The sequence below is a fragment of the Diabrotica undecimpunctata genome, chromosome 9, assembly GCF_040954645.1.
Source record: "Diabrotica undecimpunctata isolate CICGRU chromosome 9, icDiaUnde3, whole genome shotgun sequence".
NCBI classification, from domain to species: Eukaryota; Metazoa; Arthropoda; class Insecta; order Coleoptera; family Chrysomelidae; genus Diabrotica; species Diabrotica undecimpunctata.
The window spans coordinates 109,182,264-109,202,914 of NC_092811.1; the positions used below are offsets into that span (position 1 = coordinate 109,182,264).

General features: G+C 32.9%; 1 protein-coding gene across 1 annotated transcript in view; it reads left to right on the forward strand.

Moving 5' to 3' along the window:
- Positions 1-20,651, forward strand: part of LOC140450388 (paramyosin, long form-like) — a 94,911-nt gene that overhangs the window by 50,133 nt on the left and 24,127 nt on the right. Inside the window, exons 5-7 of the mRNA XM_072543986.1 lie at positions 9,277-9,634; positions 15,301-15,814; positions 18,332-18,459. Coding sequence (XP_072400087.1) covers positions 9,277-9,634; positions 15,301-15,814; positions 18,332-18,459 — 1,000 coding nt within the window. The remainder of the gene's footprint in view (positions 1-9,276; positions 9,635-15,300; positions 15,815-18,331; positions 18,460-20,651) is intronic.

Sequence of the window (20,651 nt, forward strand, 5' to 3'; positions counted from 1 at the left end):
TGGATGCCCTTGGAAATGAGGCATCCGAGAGACCTTTCTGCGGTGATGCCGCTTTCGTAGGGGTAGCGTTGCAGTTACTGGTGAAGCCAGTAACCTTAGTTCTTGATCTTGGCCACTGGATTTCCGCACTAGAGTTTTGCGTGTACCGATTTGACAAACGGTATTTGCTTACCTCGCCAGTCGACCACCCGAAATGTCTGTTCCATTTGGGGTACCTATGAAAAAAATGCTGTTCCTTTTACTATGATCTAAAACTCAGAAAGAAATTGATTAAATGGTGTGAAGTACTAGTATTTAACCTAGAGGGTGCTGCGTGCATTTCCAGGTGTATAGTACCCTCACCTATTTTATTAACTAACCTATTCTAACTACTTCACTTGCAAGTCCAGTGCAGTGCCAACACAAAAACTTTTATTTCCTAATACGTGACTACCTTTTCATATTTCACTCTTCACTCTTCGAGTTGATACACTACTAGTTGTTGTCTAGGTCTTCTGTGCCTTGTCGGTTTGTTTTCGACTTAATTTGTCAAGTTTCTTATGGTTTCATTTGGATGACTTCTTAGTTCGTTTTAGATTCAGTACGCTTTTCCATTTATTTTACCTAGGATCCTTACCTAGATCCTAACCCCGATATTCGTTTCTTTTTATAGGAACTTTTCGGATACGTATGTGAGAATATTCACAGCATTCCTCATAATGTGTTAATGTGATACTTGAATCTTTGGAAGTAGGAATGTTTCTGTAAAACAATAAAAAAAATGCTCTTTGTAAGAATAAATATGATTTTTTTATAATTCTTTGGAAACGCTTTCTCGATTTGTGTTTCCAAATTCTACAGGTTGTTACTTTTTCCTCTGTCGGCTTTACTCAGAGAACTCAACTTGAAAATTCTTTTCGGCCAAGGTCAAATATTCACAGATAATTTATTGTGTGGGTAAGAAAATACTTTGGATCAAATGGTGGGGATATTGGAAATGATTTCAAAATAACTACCTATCTGCCAAAATCCTTTAGAAAAAATAAAGACATCGAAAATCATAATATTAATCTGCTTAGTAAAAGTTCTATAAAGAAATTCGAAGACAAAAAAAATTCAAAATATAGTATTTTAACGTTTAATTTACCCCGGAGGCCAAGTAAAAAAAAGTAAAAAAAGTACTATTTGCCTCTTTCTTATAAATAAACTTATTGTGGATATTTATTCGACCATCTCTAGAGTAGTGTGTCTCAGCTGAGTGGTCTTTTTTTTTAATAACCTATCATTGTTGTTGTTAGTACTCTATTGTTAAACTTTTTCTTTATCTCAAGTCCGTCGAATCCTCCAAGGACTTTAATTTCTGATCTTTTATCTCCCTTTCTCCTTTTATGTTTTTTGTTTTTTTTCCGTAACTTATTTTTCTATTAGTTAAAGGATTTTTTTGATAATTAAATATATATCTTTTTAATTTCGCATTTTTAATTTTTTAAATTTTGTTTTCCATTTTTGAAGTTAAGACGACAACTAAATCTTTGGGTTTTTTTTCCAAAAAAGTTCTTTATTTTTGTCTCGATTTATTCATGGCTTACAGGCTACATGTACCTGAAATATATTACCTGTCCAATTATCTTTTCTTTTCACCTTCAATTTGAATTACTTGAATCACTATTTTCTTGAATGGAACAGCAGAGAGAGATGGAAACGGTTGAGCGAGGGAAGGCAGTGAATACTGTAGAATCCCTAAATATATATATACTATTTTCTTTGTCATTATCCCTTTGCAGGATTAACTTATATAACTCTATAAGTTTCTCCACTTTTTCTCTGAAGATTCTCTACATTTTTCCATAAGTTTCTGTTTTTCTTCGTACCAATATTGCAACATAATAGGGATCACAGGTGAATGGCCTGATAAGTGGTGCGAATCAACCTTTACATAGAAAAGCTTTACATATAATCAATGAACGACCAAAGAACATTCTACTTCCAGAGATACCGAAGAACAATGCGGATTTGTACTAGCATGCATAAATCCTTAGCATGCTTTGTTTATTCGTTCACGGTCGAACTCATCCTGTGAGTTGAATGAGTGAATGGTCCTTCCACTAAGATAAAATTTTACGGCTCTATAAGAAGACACCAGTCCTAACACTAATATTTCTTACAATATTTACACACTCATTGGAAACTCCTTTCTTATTAATTGTTCACTAGATAATCTCTAGAGTTATCCTATCGTACGCTCTGGTAAGATTATTAATGAATTATATGAGTCTTTTATATATACCTTCTTCTTCTTCGCGTGCCATATCAGAATTATCCGACGTTGGCGATCACCATTGCGAAGGTTTCTCGATCTTCTGCAATATGGAATAATTGTCCTGCATTTGATATAATCTGTGTCCATTCACGAATGTTTTTTAGCCAAGAAACTTGTTTTCTTCCTACACCTCTACGGCCCTCTATTTTGCCTTTAAGGAATAGTTGTAATATTTTGTATCCACTTCCCCTTACTATATGTCCCAGATAAGACATTTTTCGATGTTTTACAGTCTTAAGCAGTTCTCTATCTTTGTTGACACTTTTTAGTACTTCTTCATTGGTTTTCCTTTCTGTCCAAGGTATCTTTAGAATTCGTCTATGATTTCATTTCATTTCATAGATATACCTAATCAGATAGTTTTGGTAAAAAAAAACAAAATTTTTTAGAAGAAATACAGATTGAGAGGGGTGTCAGGCAGGGCTGTATCCTGCCTCTTACTCTGTTCAATGTACACTCACAAGAAATAATCCAGGAAGCACTAGAAGAACTAACTATAGGAATACAAGTAAATGGTTGACCAATCTACGGTACACGGTTCACAGACGACACTATTCTAATAGCGAAATGTCTTGAGGATTAACAACGAAATGGTTGGCATAAGGCAGTGAAGAAAATACATTGTCCCTAAACACAAAAAAGCCTCAATTTTTGGTAATTATAAAAGCCCAACTGCGCCAACAAAGCCTAATAGTGGATGGAGAACAAATTAAAAAAGTTCAAAAATATAAAAATATGGAAAAAATAATTAATGAAAGTACACAGAAAATATTCAAGCAAGAATAGAAGGTTGGAGGCTTGGACATTGAAGAAAGATGTTTCAGACAGATTGGCAGCTTTCGCATTAGGACCTACACAAGAATATTACGATCCAGTTGGCTGGATAGAGTCACGATTTAAGAAGAGTGCGAAAAAAGAAATAGGTTTTAAGCACTATTTTTTTTATTTAGAAAATAATGACATTAACCACGAAGGTCATTAGGGTAAAGAAAATAGAATAGCTGTACAAAGTATGTATTTAGGTACATTATATCTTACTTGTTAAGTTACATTTGTTAAGAAATTGGAAAAGAGGTTTACAGTCGGGTTGAAGGTTAAGAATGTCTTTCATATTGTTTAAATATCCAGGTATCGATTGTTTGTAAGCTTCAAATTCACTATATTCTATTAGCACATGTTTCATTATTACTGGTCTATTACACTTGCTGGATTTTGTTGCTTATTTATGCGTAATGAGATGTTCATGAGTAAGTTTGCAGTGTCCTAACCAAAGACGAGATAGTTTAACTTGGTGAGATCTGTTGATTGAATGTGAGTTCCATGGACCAGTATCTTCTATTATCTGTCTCAGTTTGCTTGTAGATGTCTTCCACTTTTCTTTTCATAAATTGAGGGTCACCGATTTTAATAGTTTCTTTATATCTGATGCTGGAATTAATTGTTCTGCCAATGACGCTAGTTGCGCAGTTGTGTAAGCCCAACTATCAGCGTTTTCATTTCCCTCGATTCCAGAGTGAGATGGAACCCATAGGAAAACTATTTTTGATTCTGTTTGAAGACTGTGTAATATTTTTTTGATTAATATGGCTATAGTGTTGTTTATGAAGGTTTACTGTATGAGTCTCAGTGAATTGAGTGTGTCAAATATTATTAAAGAGTGTTTGGTTTGTACTCTGGAAATGTATTTTAACGCTTGTAATATGGTATAAAGTTCTCCATTTAAGATACTGTATGAATTGAGAAGCTTAAATAAATAGTTGGTATCGTTGTTTATAAATATTGCTGTTCAAGCGCCTTGGGAAGACTTAGATGAATCCGTGATGATATGGGTGTAATTTTTTTATTTCGAGGCTATTTGTTTATAATTTTGATATGTAAGATGGGGATTGATATTATAGTTATGATATTGCGTTAATTGGGTGTGTACATGTGGGGTTTTAATAATCCACGGAGGAATGCTGTTTTCATTCATTAAACATGTTCTTGGAAAATTTTGCAGATTTAACGTTGATATGTAACGATGATTTGATTAAACACTATAAAAATTATAAAATTGCAATATCTGGGACATGTCATAAGGTAAAAACATTATCTTCTTCTTTTTCATGTACCATCTCCTCTAAGAAGGTTGGCAACCATCATGGCAATTCGCACTTTCGATACCGCTGCTCTAAAAAGGTCAGCAGAAGTGCAGTTAAACCAAGCTCTCAAATTGTTTAACCAGGAAATGCATCTTCTTCCGCGACTCCTTCTACCCTGTATTCTTCCTTGTATTATTAATTGCAGCAAGTTATAACGCTCGCCCCTCATGACATGTCCCAGATATTGCAGTTTTCTGACTTTAATTGTATTTAAAACCTCTTTATCTTTTCCCATTCTTCTCGACACCTCGACATTCGTGACTCTATCCACCCAACTTATTCTTAATATCCTTCTGTAGGCCCATAACTCGAAGCCTTCTAATCTGTCCGAAACATCTTTCTTTAATGTTCAAGCCTCCAACCCATAAAATAATACGGAAAACACGTAGCATCTCAGAAGTCTTATCTTTAAAGAAATTGAAATGTCCCTGCTGCAGAGTACTTTTTTCAGTGTGTTGAAAGAATTTCTTGCCTGTCCTATTCTTGCCTTAATCTCTTCTGTGTACTAATTATTTTCGTTAATTATTGTACCCAGATATTTATATTTTTCAACTTTTTTAATTTGTTCTCCATGTATTGTTATGTTTTCTTGGCGCTGTTGGGCTTTTGTAATTACCATAAATTGTGTCTTTTTTGTGTTTAGGGACAGTCCGTTTTCTTCACTGACTTCTATCACTCTGTCAACCATTTGTTGTAAATCCTCAAGACATTCCGCTAATAAAATAGTGTCGTCGGCAAACCGTATATTATTGATTGGTCTGCCATCTACTTTTATTCCGATAGTTAGTTCTTCTAGTGCTTCCTGGAATATTTGTTCTGAATACAAATTGAATAAAGTAGGAGACAGGATACAGCCCTGCCTGACGTCCCTCTCAATCTGTATTTCATTTGAAAATACGTTGTTCTGTTTTACGACAGCGATCTGATTATAATAGATAGCGCTAATGATCCTGATGTCTCTCATATCTAAGTTTTTCTTTTCAAGTAATTCGATAAGACGGTTATGTCTGACCTTATCGAAGGCTTTGTTGTAATCCAAGAAACACATATATACTGGCTGATTAACATCCATGCACCTTTGCACAAGTACATTCACAGCGAACACTGCTTCCCTCGTTCCCAGTGCATTTCTAAATCCCAATTTTGTGTCACTTATGTCCTGCTCAAGTTTGTTGTGTATTCTCGAGTGTATAATTTTTAAAAATATTTTGAGCGTATGACTCATTAAACTTATTATCCGGTGGTTTTGGCATTCTTTTGCATTTGGTTTTTTTTGTAATGTTATGAATCAACCAATCTCTGGGAATGATTCATTATATATATATATATATATAATGAAAACATTATAAACTGCTGCAATTAATAATACAAGAAAGAATATATCATGGAATAAGTCATTTAAGAAGCCGCATCTTCTAGTTAAACAATTTAAGAGCTTGGTTTAACTGCACTTTTTTTATCTCTTTGGAGCAGTGAAATCGAAAGTCCCAATTGCAATAATGATTGACCACTTTCTTAGAAAAAATAACTCACGAAAAAGAAGAATATATTCTTCTCTAAATATTTTTATAATTCAGCTTAACATTATTAGACTTAATTTGCAGAACTTACATGCAGAATTGTATAGTTTGAGAATTCTCTTTTTTCATTTTATTTTGTCTATGACATAATGATATTATTAGACAAAAAAACTCTTTACTATTGAACAAACGATGTTTTGAAATTGGCAATTATAAATTCGTAACGTAGGATCGCATCGGTAGCACATTTCCCCACTTTCGCATTTCTAATTTTATTGACCTAAATCAATACCTCATTAAGTTTGCCAAAAAAATTAGTTGGAGGTAATTGTCGTCAATCATTGCCAACTACAATTATCTCTGTTTACTAGAAACGCCAGCAAAATAGAAAATTTGCACCGTAGCTAAGGGTATTCAAACTATAAATATATGTTCAAATCGTACATATTCCAAAGAATTTGGAGCACATACATATTTCTACGGTTAAAAATAAATCGGGAATGTTTATGTGATATTCGGGAACCTGTATGTTTGTGGAAAATGTATTTTCGTCTGGATATCGTACGTGAAAAATTTAGGTGTCTGGTAAAATAATACAGTTTCTTCAATTTATATGACAGGTAAAACTTATTTTGAGAGGTTGATTACGTTTTAGTGTAGACGTAACTCGTTGACAACTTCCATAATAAATTGTAAATCTGAAAATAGATTATTATATAATTGTAATCTTTAGAACATATATAAACTGTCAATGGATTTAAAGCATTATAGAACTGAACTTAATGGAAATACCAATAAAAATGTTTATACAATCTTACAAAAATAAAGAATAAATGGTACTGCAGCTATTTTCTTGTGAAATTTTATTTTTATTTATATACTCATGGACACAAATATCGAATATTTTGGAATTTTCCAATTTTTTTTTGTAATCACTATTATTTCAAAATAATTTTAGATTAATAATACTCATATAGTAGGCTGATGTACTCAACAGGTTTGAGATATTTTGATGTTTATTTTGACGTTTATTCAATGGTTAGTGTCATTCGTACATTTCATTATAAAAAACCTTCTATTTTTAGTTTAATTTATTAAGTTTAATTAAATATTGTCTTGATTCAACTAAGTCTAAAACAAGTATCCCACCAATTCAACACTGCGATGAAGCCCAATTAGCACATATTGTAATTTTGTACGAGGAAGGATATGCACAAAAAGGTATCGCACGACGTCTCAGCAGAACTGAATCTATGGTTTCGAATACTCTAAAAAGGTACCGCGAAACTGGAAATTTTGTACGAAGGCCTGGTCAAGGACGCCCAAGGTGCACAACCGCAATTGATGACCGTTTTTTGGTTCTTAATTCTACACGAAATCGTTCATTGACATCGATGCACCTCAGAAATGAGCTATTAAATGTTAGACAAGTTAATGTGAGTTCACAAACAGATAGACGAAGATCAAAAGAAGCAAACTTAAAGACCAGACGCCCCGCCAAAGTTCCACGTCTCCTCCAAAATCATAAAACTCGTCGTTTGGAATTTGCAAGAACACATATTTAGTGGAATATCGACAACTGGAAAAACGTTCTTTTCACTGATGAGACCAGAATCCTATTATGGAAGCCAGATGGTCAAATCTATCGCTACAGAAGAGTTGGAGAACGATTCGCCAGCTGCAGTCTCGCCCAGACTGTTAGTTTTGGATTTGATGGCATAATTATTTGGAAAGGTATTAGTTGGGAGGTACGTACAGCACTTGTGAAAGTGATTGGACGGATGACTGGTAATTCTTACGTTTAAAACATCCTGCAAGATCATGTTTTGTCATATGTTGGTTACATTGGATATGAAAGATTCACGTTAATGTACGAAATGCTCGACCACATGCTGCTGCTATAGTGAGTAATTATTTTGATGAGTTTCAAATTCGAAGATTGGATTGGCCACCGTTTCGCCCAGATTTAAATCCAATAGAGCATATGTGGGATCACCTAAAACGCAGCATATGACAAATAAATCCCTTCCAAATACGATACAGCAGCTTCGGCTTGCTGCACAGGATGAATGGAATGCAATTTCCCAAGGATATGTCCAAAATTTACTTGCAAGCATGCTGAGAAAGATGCAAGCAGTAATAAGATCTAGAGGGGGAAATACTCGTTACTGATCATTCACTTCTTTCAGTTAAAACGACTTGTTTAAGCAATTTAAATTATCATTTAAGTTTAGAGTAAAATAACCTTATTCACCTAATATTAAACATTAATTTTTTTCGCAATTTTCTCCGCATAAAACTTCAAATTCTTCATTAAACATTATTAAAATAAACTCTATTTTACAATAAACAACTTGATTGACCAGAATTTATTTGGAAAAAACAAAAATTAGAAAATTCCAAAATATTCGATATTTTTGTCTATGAGTGTATATTAATTACTATTTAAATGGGAATACTTTAACCTTTAATTGTGGCTTATTCCCATTTAAATAGTAATTACTTTAAAATGCCACAAGAAAATAGCTGCAGAACAATATTGAGTATATATTGTTGGGAAATTCAGATCTCTCTCTTTCTCTCTCTTTCTTGTCGTTTTCATATTACTAAGGATCATTACGATATGCGCCAGTTGCAAACCTTGTGCTTAATTTTGTATTTAAAAAAATCTGAAAAAAAAAATCGAAATCTTTGCTTTCTGCGCCCATATTTTCGCTTATAACTCGGGAGATATTGCTCCTACAAAAAACAAATTATAGAGTGTAAAATTTCGTTTTTTAATTTTACATAACATGTGACTAACTAGATTTTGAAAATTTAATGCTTTATTATTCAAAAAATAGCAATAATTGGAAAAAGTGCAACAAATGGAGTTTTTCCTTTAATTCTCTTTTTGCATAATAATTTTGTAATTCAGGGTCGCCTAAAAAAGTTCAAATTTGCAAATCTATGCTATGCCCAAAATAAGCACTTTAAATAAGGCTCAGACTTTTAAACGCACTTTAAAAAATTGAAATATTTAAAAAAAAAATTTAATTTATAAATATTTTTTTCAAATTAAGCGTCATTTTCACATTTAATAAACTAATACTTATTGGCATTTATGATCTGTGAAGATTGCTAAATGAAAATGAATTAATTTTTTTCTTGATAAGTAGGTATAAAATTTTATTGGTTCAGGACTCCACTTTCGACTGGTGATGTATGTCAAATAAAATGAAAATTTGCCATGATCGTGTATTTAAATTTACTTTATTATTTCTATAAAATTTTAAAAGTTTATTCATTTATTTATACATACAACTTTTAATTTTAGAGCCGAAAAAGAAAAAGGCAAATTCCAAGCCGAAATCTACCAGCTCATCGCCCAGGTTGAAAGCGTAAGCAAAGAACGCTTGATTTCCGTCAAACAAGTAGAGAAATTAGAAATCACCGTCAATGAGCTTAACATCAGAATCGAAGAGCTTAACCGTACCGTCGTCGACATCACCTCTCACAAGACCCGTCTCTCCCAAGAGAACATCGAGCTCATCAAGGAAGTCCAAGACCTTAAGGTCAATATCGAAAACGCCATATACCTCAAGTCCCAGCTCGCCGGCCAACTAGAGGATGCCCGCCGTCGTGCTGAAGACGATGAAAGAAGACGCTCCCTTTTGGAGGCCAACCTCCACCAGGTAAAGTTATAAAAAACTGTTTAAAATGTTATTACTTTAAACCTTAAGTACAAACACATTAAATTAATTACATTTACACTATTACATCGTCTCAGAGACGTCTGAGTTTTTTGGCCTTTCTTCTCAGGGAAGACGTCCTGATATGGCCGTTCTTCCCTTTTTCTTGTAGTGACAAAGTATGAAATCTTTTCTTTTTTTATCTTTTCAACTCCTTCTTCCAAATTATTACGACGTTTTCAATGCCCGAAGATTTCTTCTTCTTCAGGTTCTTCTCCTATCGGAGGTTGGAAATCATCATCAGTATTTTAATTTTACTGGCCGCGCTTCTGAATAATTCAAATGAGCTGCAACCGAACCACTCTCTCAAATTTCTTAGCCAGGATATTTTGCGTCGTCCTGGGTTTCTCTTCCCTTGTATCTTCCCTTGCATAATTAACCTAACTAATACGTACTTCTCGCTCCTCATTATATGACCCAGATATTGAATCTTTCTAATTTTAACAGTTTTTATGACTTCACATTCTTTCTTCATTCTTTGTAACACCTCTATATTAGTTACTTTTTCAGTCCACGATATTCTGTGGATTCTCCTGTAGCACTACATCTCGAAGGAGTTTAATTTTTTAATTTCAGACTGTTTTATTGTCCACGCTTCCATGCCGTATAGTAAAGTAGAAAAAACCTAACAACATAGCATTCTTGTGCGGATCTCTAGATTAAGGTTACGGTTGCAAGTACGGTTCTTCAATTTTATGAACGTGTTTCTTGCCATTTCTATTCTAGATCTGATTTCTGTTGTTTGATCTCCATCTTCGGTTAGCCACGTTCCTAAATATTTATATGTTGTTACTCTTTCGATCGTTGTATTATTGATAATCAGGTTATCTACATTTTGTGTTTTTTTTGAGAATATCATTGATTTCGTTTTCTTGAGATTCATTTGCAGTCCGTACCTTTCACATGCATTGTATACATGTTGTATTATGTACTGTATATCTTCCATGTCACTTGCAAATATGACCGTATCGTCCGCACATCTAATATTATTAATGCTATCTCCATTGACCAAAATACCTTCCACAATATCCAATAAAGCTTCTTGAAATATCACTTCACTGTAGATGTTGAATAAGAGTGGTGAAAGTATGCACCCTTGTCGAACTCCTCTAAGTATACTTACTTCCTCTGTCAGTTCTCCTTCGACTCTTATTCTTGCTTGCTGATTTTGATACAGATTCGATATAATTTGTAGATCTCTACTGTCTATGTTTTTGGTCTTAAGAATACTTAAAAGCTTTTCATGTTGAACTCTGTCAAGAGCTTTTTTAAAATCTATGAAGTAAGTATATATGTCCTGATTCATATCCAGACATCGTTGTGTCAGAACATTGAGTCCGAATAATGCTTCTCTAGTTCCTAGACCCTTTCTAAAACCCATCTGTATTTTCCCATATTTCCATATTTCTTGTTCTAATTTTATGTGGATTCTGTTATGTATGATTTTAAGAAAGGTTTTCAATGTGTGGCTCATTAATGCAATTGTCCGATATTCATTGTAATCTTTAGCATTTGTGATTTTTGAAATCTTTACAAAAGTTGAGAGAAGCCATTATCTGGGTATGTGTCCCGTCTTGTATATGGAGTTAAAAAGGTCTACCAAGACATCAATATTATCTTCATCAATTACCTTCAATAGTTCAATTGGTATATTATCGGGTCCTGGAACTTTTCTACCTTTTGTGTGTTTTATGGCATAAATAACTTCCTCTTTCATTATTTCTGGTTCCGTGATTTCTCCGTCAACTTCTGATTGTTCTACTTTTTGGTCATAAAATAGGTGTTCAATGTATTCTTTTCATCTACTTAATTTGTCTTGCGTTTCAGTTATAGTGGTACCATCTGCATTTGTTAATATCCCGATTGGTTTGTTATGATTTCCTGAAATCATTTCTTTAACCTTCTTATGGGTGTTGAAAGTGTCATACCTTGCCTCACATTCCTCAATTTCTTGACATTTAATGGACATCCATGTTTCCTTAACTTGTTTTATTTTCTGTTTTATTTGTTTATTAATTTCTTGATATTTAATTTTATTTTTGTTTTTATGTATTCTTCTTTCGTCCATCTTTTCGAGAATTTCTTGTGTCATCCATTCTTGTTTGGCAGCTTTTGTAAATGTTAATGTTTTCCGTCCCACAGTCTCTATTGTGTTCTTTATATACTTCCATTTTGTTTCAATATCTGTAGTGTTGTTTTATTTCTTGGATACTCTGATTGAAGATTTCACATATGCTAAATCTGAGTTTTTTCTGTAGATAATAATTTTCCAATGTTTTTTAATGTTAGGTTCCATAATCTGAAGTGCTGTCAGCCTCTTCAAACCACTTTAGAAAAATGTCTTCAAAAGCTTTGTCACCGCATTTAACTCGCTTTGGACAACGGGGTACCTCATCCATTGTGTGCAATAAGTCCAGAACTAACGTTGACACTATGACTTCGTCTAATACATGGTACCTGCTGCTTGAATGCAAATATATAGCAAACGACGCTCTTCCGAATATCGCCCTACCGGCCTCCAGTCTGTATCGACACGTGAAAAGATATTCTTTATCCAGCGGTGTAATACCATCTGTAGGACGATGTGTGACGATGGGACGATTTTAACCTTTAGGTACTACCTAAGGGTTAAAATGAAACAAATTCTGTTATCTTCTTTATTTATGAGTTTTTCCAATTTGGATCACACGGTTACTGATAAGTCATCATCATTAAAATCATCCGAAATAAGTCAAACAATAACAAAGTTTATGTCTTAAACCCTACTGCACCAATCAATTACACTTCAATTAAAACAAATCCTAAATCACTTACGGCTTTTAGATGCTAAGAATAAATGATACCCTCTAATATGACACTGAAAAAGTCAACGGATTTCTTATCTAAATTTAGATATTTTAAATTTTTATGGTTATACAGGAAAGGGCCAAATTGCCATTGCCTATTGCCAAATTAAAAATATCTATATATTTACCAAAATAACTATAAGATACGATATTTGTTTTCCTAACGTGAGAAAATCTGTAAAAATTTGTAATCAACTTATTGGGGGATTTATTTTTCTATACAATAGCAGAATCTGATATCTGAACAAAGAGAACAGACATGTCACATACTAATCTTTATATACATTCTAAGCTACTACTGTTTGTATGCTAAGATAAGATTTGCAATAATAATCTAAAACAGAATGTAAAGTTAAACGTCAATTAAGAACTTATGACTTTTGTCTAGTTGAGAAGTATTAGGCGTGGAAGGTAAACAAGAAAGAACAAGAACGAATGACTAGTTGACGAAGAATGTCAGATTATAACGGAAAGAAGAAGAAAGCATATTTACTAATGTAACATTGGCACAGAACCCAACAAGCTTCTTCTTCTCATTGTGTCGTCTTCTAACTAAAGTTGGCGATCATTTTCTTTAAACGCTTCCCTATCTTTTGCAACATGCAATATCTGTTCAATACTGAGGTTAGTCCAATCTCTAATATTCTTCAGTCAAAATTTATTCTTTCGTCCCAAGCCTTTTCTTCCCTCTACTCTTCCTTGCACGATGACGTGTAGAAGACATGACGTTCAAAGTATGTTGCCCAGATACTACAATTTTAATTCTGTTCATTCGACAAGCAGAGAAGGAATATAAATAACAATGTAAACTTGAAAAGAAAATCCACCGAAGGAAGAAGAGAGAAAATATGAACAAAGAACTTTAAAGATTACAAAAACTAAGTAAACCAAGAGAAACAAAAATATTTACCAGAAACTGAACAAAAGCAGTTGAAAGTAATATATTGAAAGATAACAAGAAATATTAAGAAGAAAGACATAAAATTTTAAGTAAAAGCTTGTGGGAGATGGACTCTGATATACCATTAAACGAAATAGACAACAGAGAATCTAATCTAATCAACTAACAATATTCGAGATTAGAACAGCGGTAGACAAATTAAAGAACAATAAATCATCAGGATTACATCAAGCTACTGAAGGAAGGAGGCGCATTACTAAAAAAAATACATGAGTTCATAACAAAGGTATAGTTGAATAAGCAGTTACCAGCAAAGTGGAACAGTAGTATTATTGCTCCAATACATCAAAAAGAAAACCGGTTGGAATGTGAAAACTACCGTGGAATTACGCTGTTAAACGCAGCATACAAAAAAATGTTAAACGTCTTTTATGGAAGGCTTGGACCGCACGCTGAAATAATAGTTAATTATTGTAAGCAAAAGACAACAATAGACCACATATTGGTTCTATGACAGATTGTGGAAAAAAAGTGAATGTATCATTGAAACACATCATCTCTTCATAAACTTAGAAAATGCATATGATAATATAAACTGAGAATTCGTAATACTGTCAATGGAAGAGTTTAATATACCAAAACAACTAATAGTATTGATAAAAGAAACTCTAAAAGTAGAAGGTAAAATCCAGATACAAAACGAATTAACGGAAACAAAAGATGTGAAAAAGGGACTACGTCAGGCCAAGACAAAATATATGTATGCAAGTAAAAACGCAGAAATAAGGCACCTACCAAATCTAACAATCAGAGAATAAAACGTTGAGGGGTAAAACACTTTGCATACTTAGGAACGTCTGATAAAAACATTGCAGAGGAAGAAAACAGGCAAATATTCACTATATTTAAATGATATCATGGGTTAGTTAGGCAACTAACATCATGATACTAAGATAATGTAAGAAAAACGAAATGCCAAATATAGAAAACCTTAATAAGAACGATACTCACATATAGTTCAGAAACCTAGACACGCTCTAAAAGTAAGGAAAGAGTATTAGCTATCTTTGAAAGAAATATCTTGCGATACATATACAAATACAGAAAAGAAAATGGAATTTGCTGAAGACGATACAACTTTGAGCTACCTATACCAAATATACCAGGATCCCGATATAGTACCATTCATTAAAATAGAACGGTTGCGTTGGATGATACATGTGGAAAGAAAGGAAAAAATGTGAAATAGCAAGTGGTACAGTGTTCCAGAACACTAACATTGTTATTATGAAGGAATGAATGATGTACAGTAAGTACATTAATAGTGTTATAAATGCATGTTAAATACATATGGGTGCAAATAGACAAGGATAGAGAATATAGAAGAAAAGAAGATTTATATTCAAGTATTTAAGTTTTTACATAGAAAAACATCAACAATTATATTTAAAACCAAAACAATGACACTGGCAGCGTTTCGTATTTCTTTCTATTTTTATTTTAGATTCATCGAGGTTACAAAATAGTCATTGAAACAACGTATTTCTTATTTTAAAATTGGACGAGAATACTTATTGCTTCCTTTTACATACGCAGAAGAACAAGATGCTGCATCTAATTTACGCGATTTATCTTGCCACGTATTAATCATTCAACGCGATATTTAGGCGATTCAACTTTAACACTCATCTTTCCATTGTTTATATATTTATAGGTTTTACGATTATATTAGTGTAAAATTTAATTTTTTTTTCTTAAAATGTTATGTAAGCGCATTGGAGAAAAAACCGTATTATATAAAATCAAACCGAACAAAATTCAAAATTGTATACCTTTATTTATGTAAATTTGTCTTATTTTAGGTCGAGATCGAACTTGAATCTGTCCGTGTGCAACTTGAGGAAGAAAGCGAAGCTCGTCTTGACCTCGAACGTCAATTGGTCAAATCCCAAGGTGAAGTTCAAGTCTACAAATCCAAATATGAAACCGAAGTCGTTGCTCGTGCTGAAGAAGTGGAAGAAATCCGTCGCAAATTTACCATCAGAATCCAGGAACAAGAAGAACACATCGAAGCCCTCTTGGTCAAGGTTAACAACCTCGAAAAGCAAAAGTCCCGCCTCCAATCCGAAGTCGAGGTTCTTATCATTGACTTGGAGAAAGCCAACAACACCGCTAGAGAACTTCAAAAACGCGTTGAACAACTCGAGAGAATCAATATTGACTTGAAGACCCGTCTCGATGAAACAGTTCAGTTGTACGAACAAAGCCAACGTGACCTCCGTAACAAGGTTACTGAATTGCAACGTGTTGTACATGAATTGGACAAAACTCGCGAACAGAAGGACCAACTTGCTAGAGAAAATAAGAAATTGTGCGGTAAGTACTATTCTGTTCGATATATAAGTTGTGGATTTGTTATAGCGTGGGTGATACGGCAATACGTCCTATGTCAATGATTTAGAATTTTTAGGAGAGAATTTAAAATTTATATACATTACAACTTCTCCGCTGGCTATATTTGCTGGCTTCGGTTTTTATGAACATTTTAAACATAAATGTTTAAACATTTCAAAGTGAGCATAAAGCCCGTTAATATTCCACTGAAGTAGGCAGTCCATTTCTATTAATGGTACTTATTCTTATTCTTATGAGGATTCTAAAGGGGCGTCAGAGTCTTCTTCTAGTAATAGTTTTATTGCAGCTGGATTTGTTTTATAGTTACTTTATTAGTTTTTTGCGTATTCTGTTCTTCTGGTTTTTATGCGGCTATCGGTATAGTATGGATGCATTTTTGACAATAGTTTTAAGGCAAAAAGTCGTTAAAATCTTCGATATACGTTTTTACTAAGCTAATAAAGTCTTGATGTTCATATGCGTTTTAGAAAAAACGGACAATCTGTTTAAACTTTAATTTTACTGTTTCTTCTTATAGAGTTTTTGCTGATTGTAATAATTTTTTTTACCTCATTACAGGTTTCTTGGGAGTGACAAAAGGTTGATTCAATACTTTTTAATGAAACTTTATCTGAATAGTTCCGTTTTGGCACTTGAAATTTTTTTCTTTTTATGTTTTCTTTTTTATTTGTTATTTTATTGACTCTGTTATTTCAGAAGATGTTGAAAGTTGTCTTTAGCTGTTTGTGCTTTTGTGTTGGTATTATTAGTATGTGATTCTGATAGGCCTTGTGATTTAAAGGAGATAATATATTTGATAGTGAACTAGTTGAAAAAGTAGAAGAAGTACCGGATTGATTAGCAGGGGATTCTGTTGTAATGAATTTTTGAGTTATTTGATTATTTTCTCTTTTAGATATGTTAACGTTGGTAGATTGAGATAGTTGGTTAAGATTTGTTGTATTTGTTGATTGAGTAGTACACTTTTTATGTTTGTATTCTTTGGTATTACATTTAGAACAATTTAGATCATCTAAGGAGAGATAAACTCTATAAGGGGTATTGTCGTAAGATGTGAGAATTGAATTTGGGATAGGAATATTAATTTTTAGGAAAACAAATACTTGACGCCCAAAGCTTAATATATGAATATTAGGATTCAGCCATACTAACTAGAAAGTTATTTTGAAAACTGTAATAAGCTTCAATTTTTTGAGCTGCTGTTTGATTATAATGTTTGGAATGCTGGGCCAGTCATTTAATATCACTAGTGTACTAGCAGGAGTAATCATTATTCTAATTTCTAAATCATTTTCTTGTACTGAAACGGATTTGTAATTCTGCAGTAAATTTTCTAAGATTGTAATGTTACTAAGGTAAATTCATACTCTGTTGTTGGACATTCTGGAGGCGAATGTGATATTTTTTGCTTGTATTGAAATTTCTATTATTATATATTCGTGTATTTTTATATCTGGTACTTACTGATGATAAAACAATTACTTGCCCTTTGGACGGTAAATTGAAATTGCTTACGGCATTGGCGTAGCTTAATGTTGGATATGTTGTAGATGAGGGAGATGCTGAAGATGTTGATAATTGTTTAATGACTGCTGTGTTAGTTTCTAATTTGATATCTATTTTTAATTTTTATTTTATTCGTTTGCAAGTTTTTGGATGGAAGTAGCTACTGATTTTTGACAATCAATTTGACTTATTGGCTTTTTTAATAAAACAAAAATAGATCCTTTACTTATGTCAATGCGATATGTTTCAAACGGTTTTAGATGGATTGAATAAAAACTGTACTTATAATTTTTCTTCTCTCTAGTTAGAAAAACACTTTAATTTGACTCTTAGTAACAAACTTGTTTTTAATATTTGGCATAAACCATCGAAAAATACTTTTTATTAGGAGCTGAAATTGTAGACAGTTCTCTCAATAAATATTTTGACAGTTCTCTATTATAGTATTCATTTATGTTTCTCCCTGATTCCATCTACCCCGCTTTTTCTTAATCATCTGTTTTATTTATCTCCCAGTTTACAACAGAATTACTTATTTAAGTATTTAGTCTATCAATATTTATACACTATATTATCATTTAAGGGGTTTGGTTTTAATCTTCATTTTCAATCCATATTCATTCATTCCTCAATCATACATCTTAATTTTGCCACTGATGATATGTCATATGTGTTGCAGATGTATTGTTTTTCTGATATATGATATCATCTACTCATATTTTTGAAAACAACAATTGCTAAAGTTTTTTCTGTTATGATGTGAGATCAGCAATACATCTACGTATTATCTTTTTACTTATTATAATTAAACTCCAGACTTCAAATGATTGTAAATAAACGCATTTTGTAGTTTTACAAAATTTTAAAAATAGAAATGTAAATTCCGAATAAACTTTAAAGAAATTTATAAAAAAATAAGCTTAAGATGCTATCTATAAAATCGTAGAACGATAATATATATTTTTATTTCAGATGATCTTAGCGACTCCAAGATTACCATTACCGAACTTACTCGTCGTCTCCATGAACTAGACTTGGAAGTTCGCCGTTTGGAAAATGAACGTGATGAACTCACTGCAGCCTACAAAGAAGCTGAAGCTGTAAGTTTAAAACTAGTATTATCATACTGTTATTATGCTGTTTATAATGTTAAAATATATAAAAACATAATCCATCTATACCACTCTATTTTTAAATTGTTTGGAGTGGATATATTTATTACCGTCCAGCTGTCAACTTGTTAAATTTTGTAAGGAAAGAATTGACCCCTATAATTTGTTAGTAACAGAAAATAAGAAATCTTAAAATTAACTTAGCCTCTGTTTCTCATTTTTACGTTTTATTCCAATTTGTCTATTTTTAAACAGCCTTTTTTTTGCATAGAATTTTAATCCAAATTTTTTTGGTCATCCCCTCCCACATATCTTGCTTAAGCGTCACCTTAAAGGTCTTTTGGTATTATCCTCCTACTCCTTTCAGAAAATTCCAAATCAGCTATAATTCGTATTTGATGATTAGTGTCTTGAAGGTGAACATACCCAAACTATCTTAATCTATGCTCTCTCTCATTTGAGCATCAACCGGATAGCTCTCTCATTTGTCATCCCCAGACTTCTACCAATATATTCATTTTTAATCTTATCCCTTAATCTTAATCTTCTCTACTGCATTCATCTCCATATCAATTTACTTTTTAATATCGACCTTGTATATTAACACCAATAATTTTTGACAATAATTTCAATATCGTCTATTATTTTATTTGTTGTAACTCCATCTTTAAATGAACATTCCAAATACCTACTCAAGTTTTTGTCTCATAAACTTTAGACCCTTCCTTTTCTTCGCGGGCTTGTCTCGACTGATCTAGTTTTTGTTTGAAGTCCCTTTTAACATTTCCTACTAAAACTAAATGATTAGCATACACTAAGCATCAGGGAATGTTACCCTGTAGTTTTCTTGTTATCTGATCCAAGAATAATTATAATATATAAGGACTAAGCGCTGACTTTTGATGCAAATCCGTTTTCACATGAAATTTACCAGTCTCTTTCACACCTGTCCTAATACTAGTTGCTACCCCTTATACATGTCTCTTGTAATCTTCACATACTCACCGAGAACTCCTTTCTTATTGAACATCCACCACAGAATTTCTTGAGGGGCTCTATTACATGCTTTCTTAAGTCAATGAATATCATGTAAGCGTTTGTTGTTTTAGTCCTGTATTTTACTATCAGCTACTTCGGAAGTATCCCGAAGCCAAGAGAGAAACAACTCGTTTGACCAAGAGTACAAAAAATAACAGATGAGGAGAACGGGACATTTAAGAACATGCAACAAAGAAGAACTAGAACAACAATAGATAGGTACAAAAACTTAAGAAGGAGGGATAAAGGAGAAATGCATGCATCAAAGAAAGAAAAAGGATTAGATAATTACATATTACAACTGCTTGCAAGCCACATGAGCTAATCAGAAATAAGAAAGCTCTATCATCAAATTAACAGTATCAGAAAATAATTCAAGTCGAGAATCAACATCTCTGAGGAAAACCTGTTATGATGGGCAATATACTTTCGAGAGTTGCTGGAAGCGGAACCTATTAACAACCTAGAACTGGAATACAAAATTGGAAATTTGTAGAAATTCCCTCGGTAGAGGAAGTAAAAATGTTTTAAAAAAACTTAAAAAACTACAAATTCTCAGGCAGAGATGGTATTCCAGCAGAGTTATACACGATGAAGAGTAGATCGCCAATTTGATACAAAAAATACTTTGTAGGATGTGGTATGAGGAGGAAATGCCTGAGGAACGAAGCTTAGGCTTAATAGGCCTGTTACACAAAAAAGGGAACTAACTAGAATGCAACAATTACCACAGAATAGCTCTTCTAAATACAGAGTATTAACAAACATCTTGCATACGCGATTGAAGCCCTATACGAAGCGTTCCTAGAAGAATATCAGGAAGGTTTCAGGCGTGGATGTTTATTTATTAACACAGTATTTATACTACGATAAATTTTTGAAAAAGCGCAAGCGTTTAATATAGACATCATCCAAACAGATAGACATAAAGATATCACCAACTTCTAAAGCACCAGTGCCACAAGACTTAGTCTTATGACTTTGTCATAAGACTCTGCAACTTTATGGATAAGTTAGGAATTCTAAATATACTCATGTCAATTTTTACATCAGCAGTAAAAATTTAGAACGATTTGTCAACCCAATTTGAAATACATAAGGGGTTAAGGTAGAGAGACGGGCTGGCATGTCAGCTTTTTAAC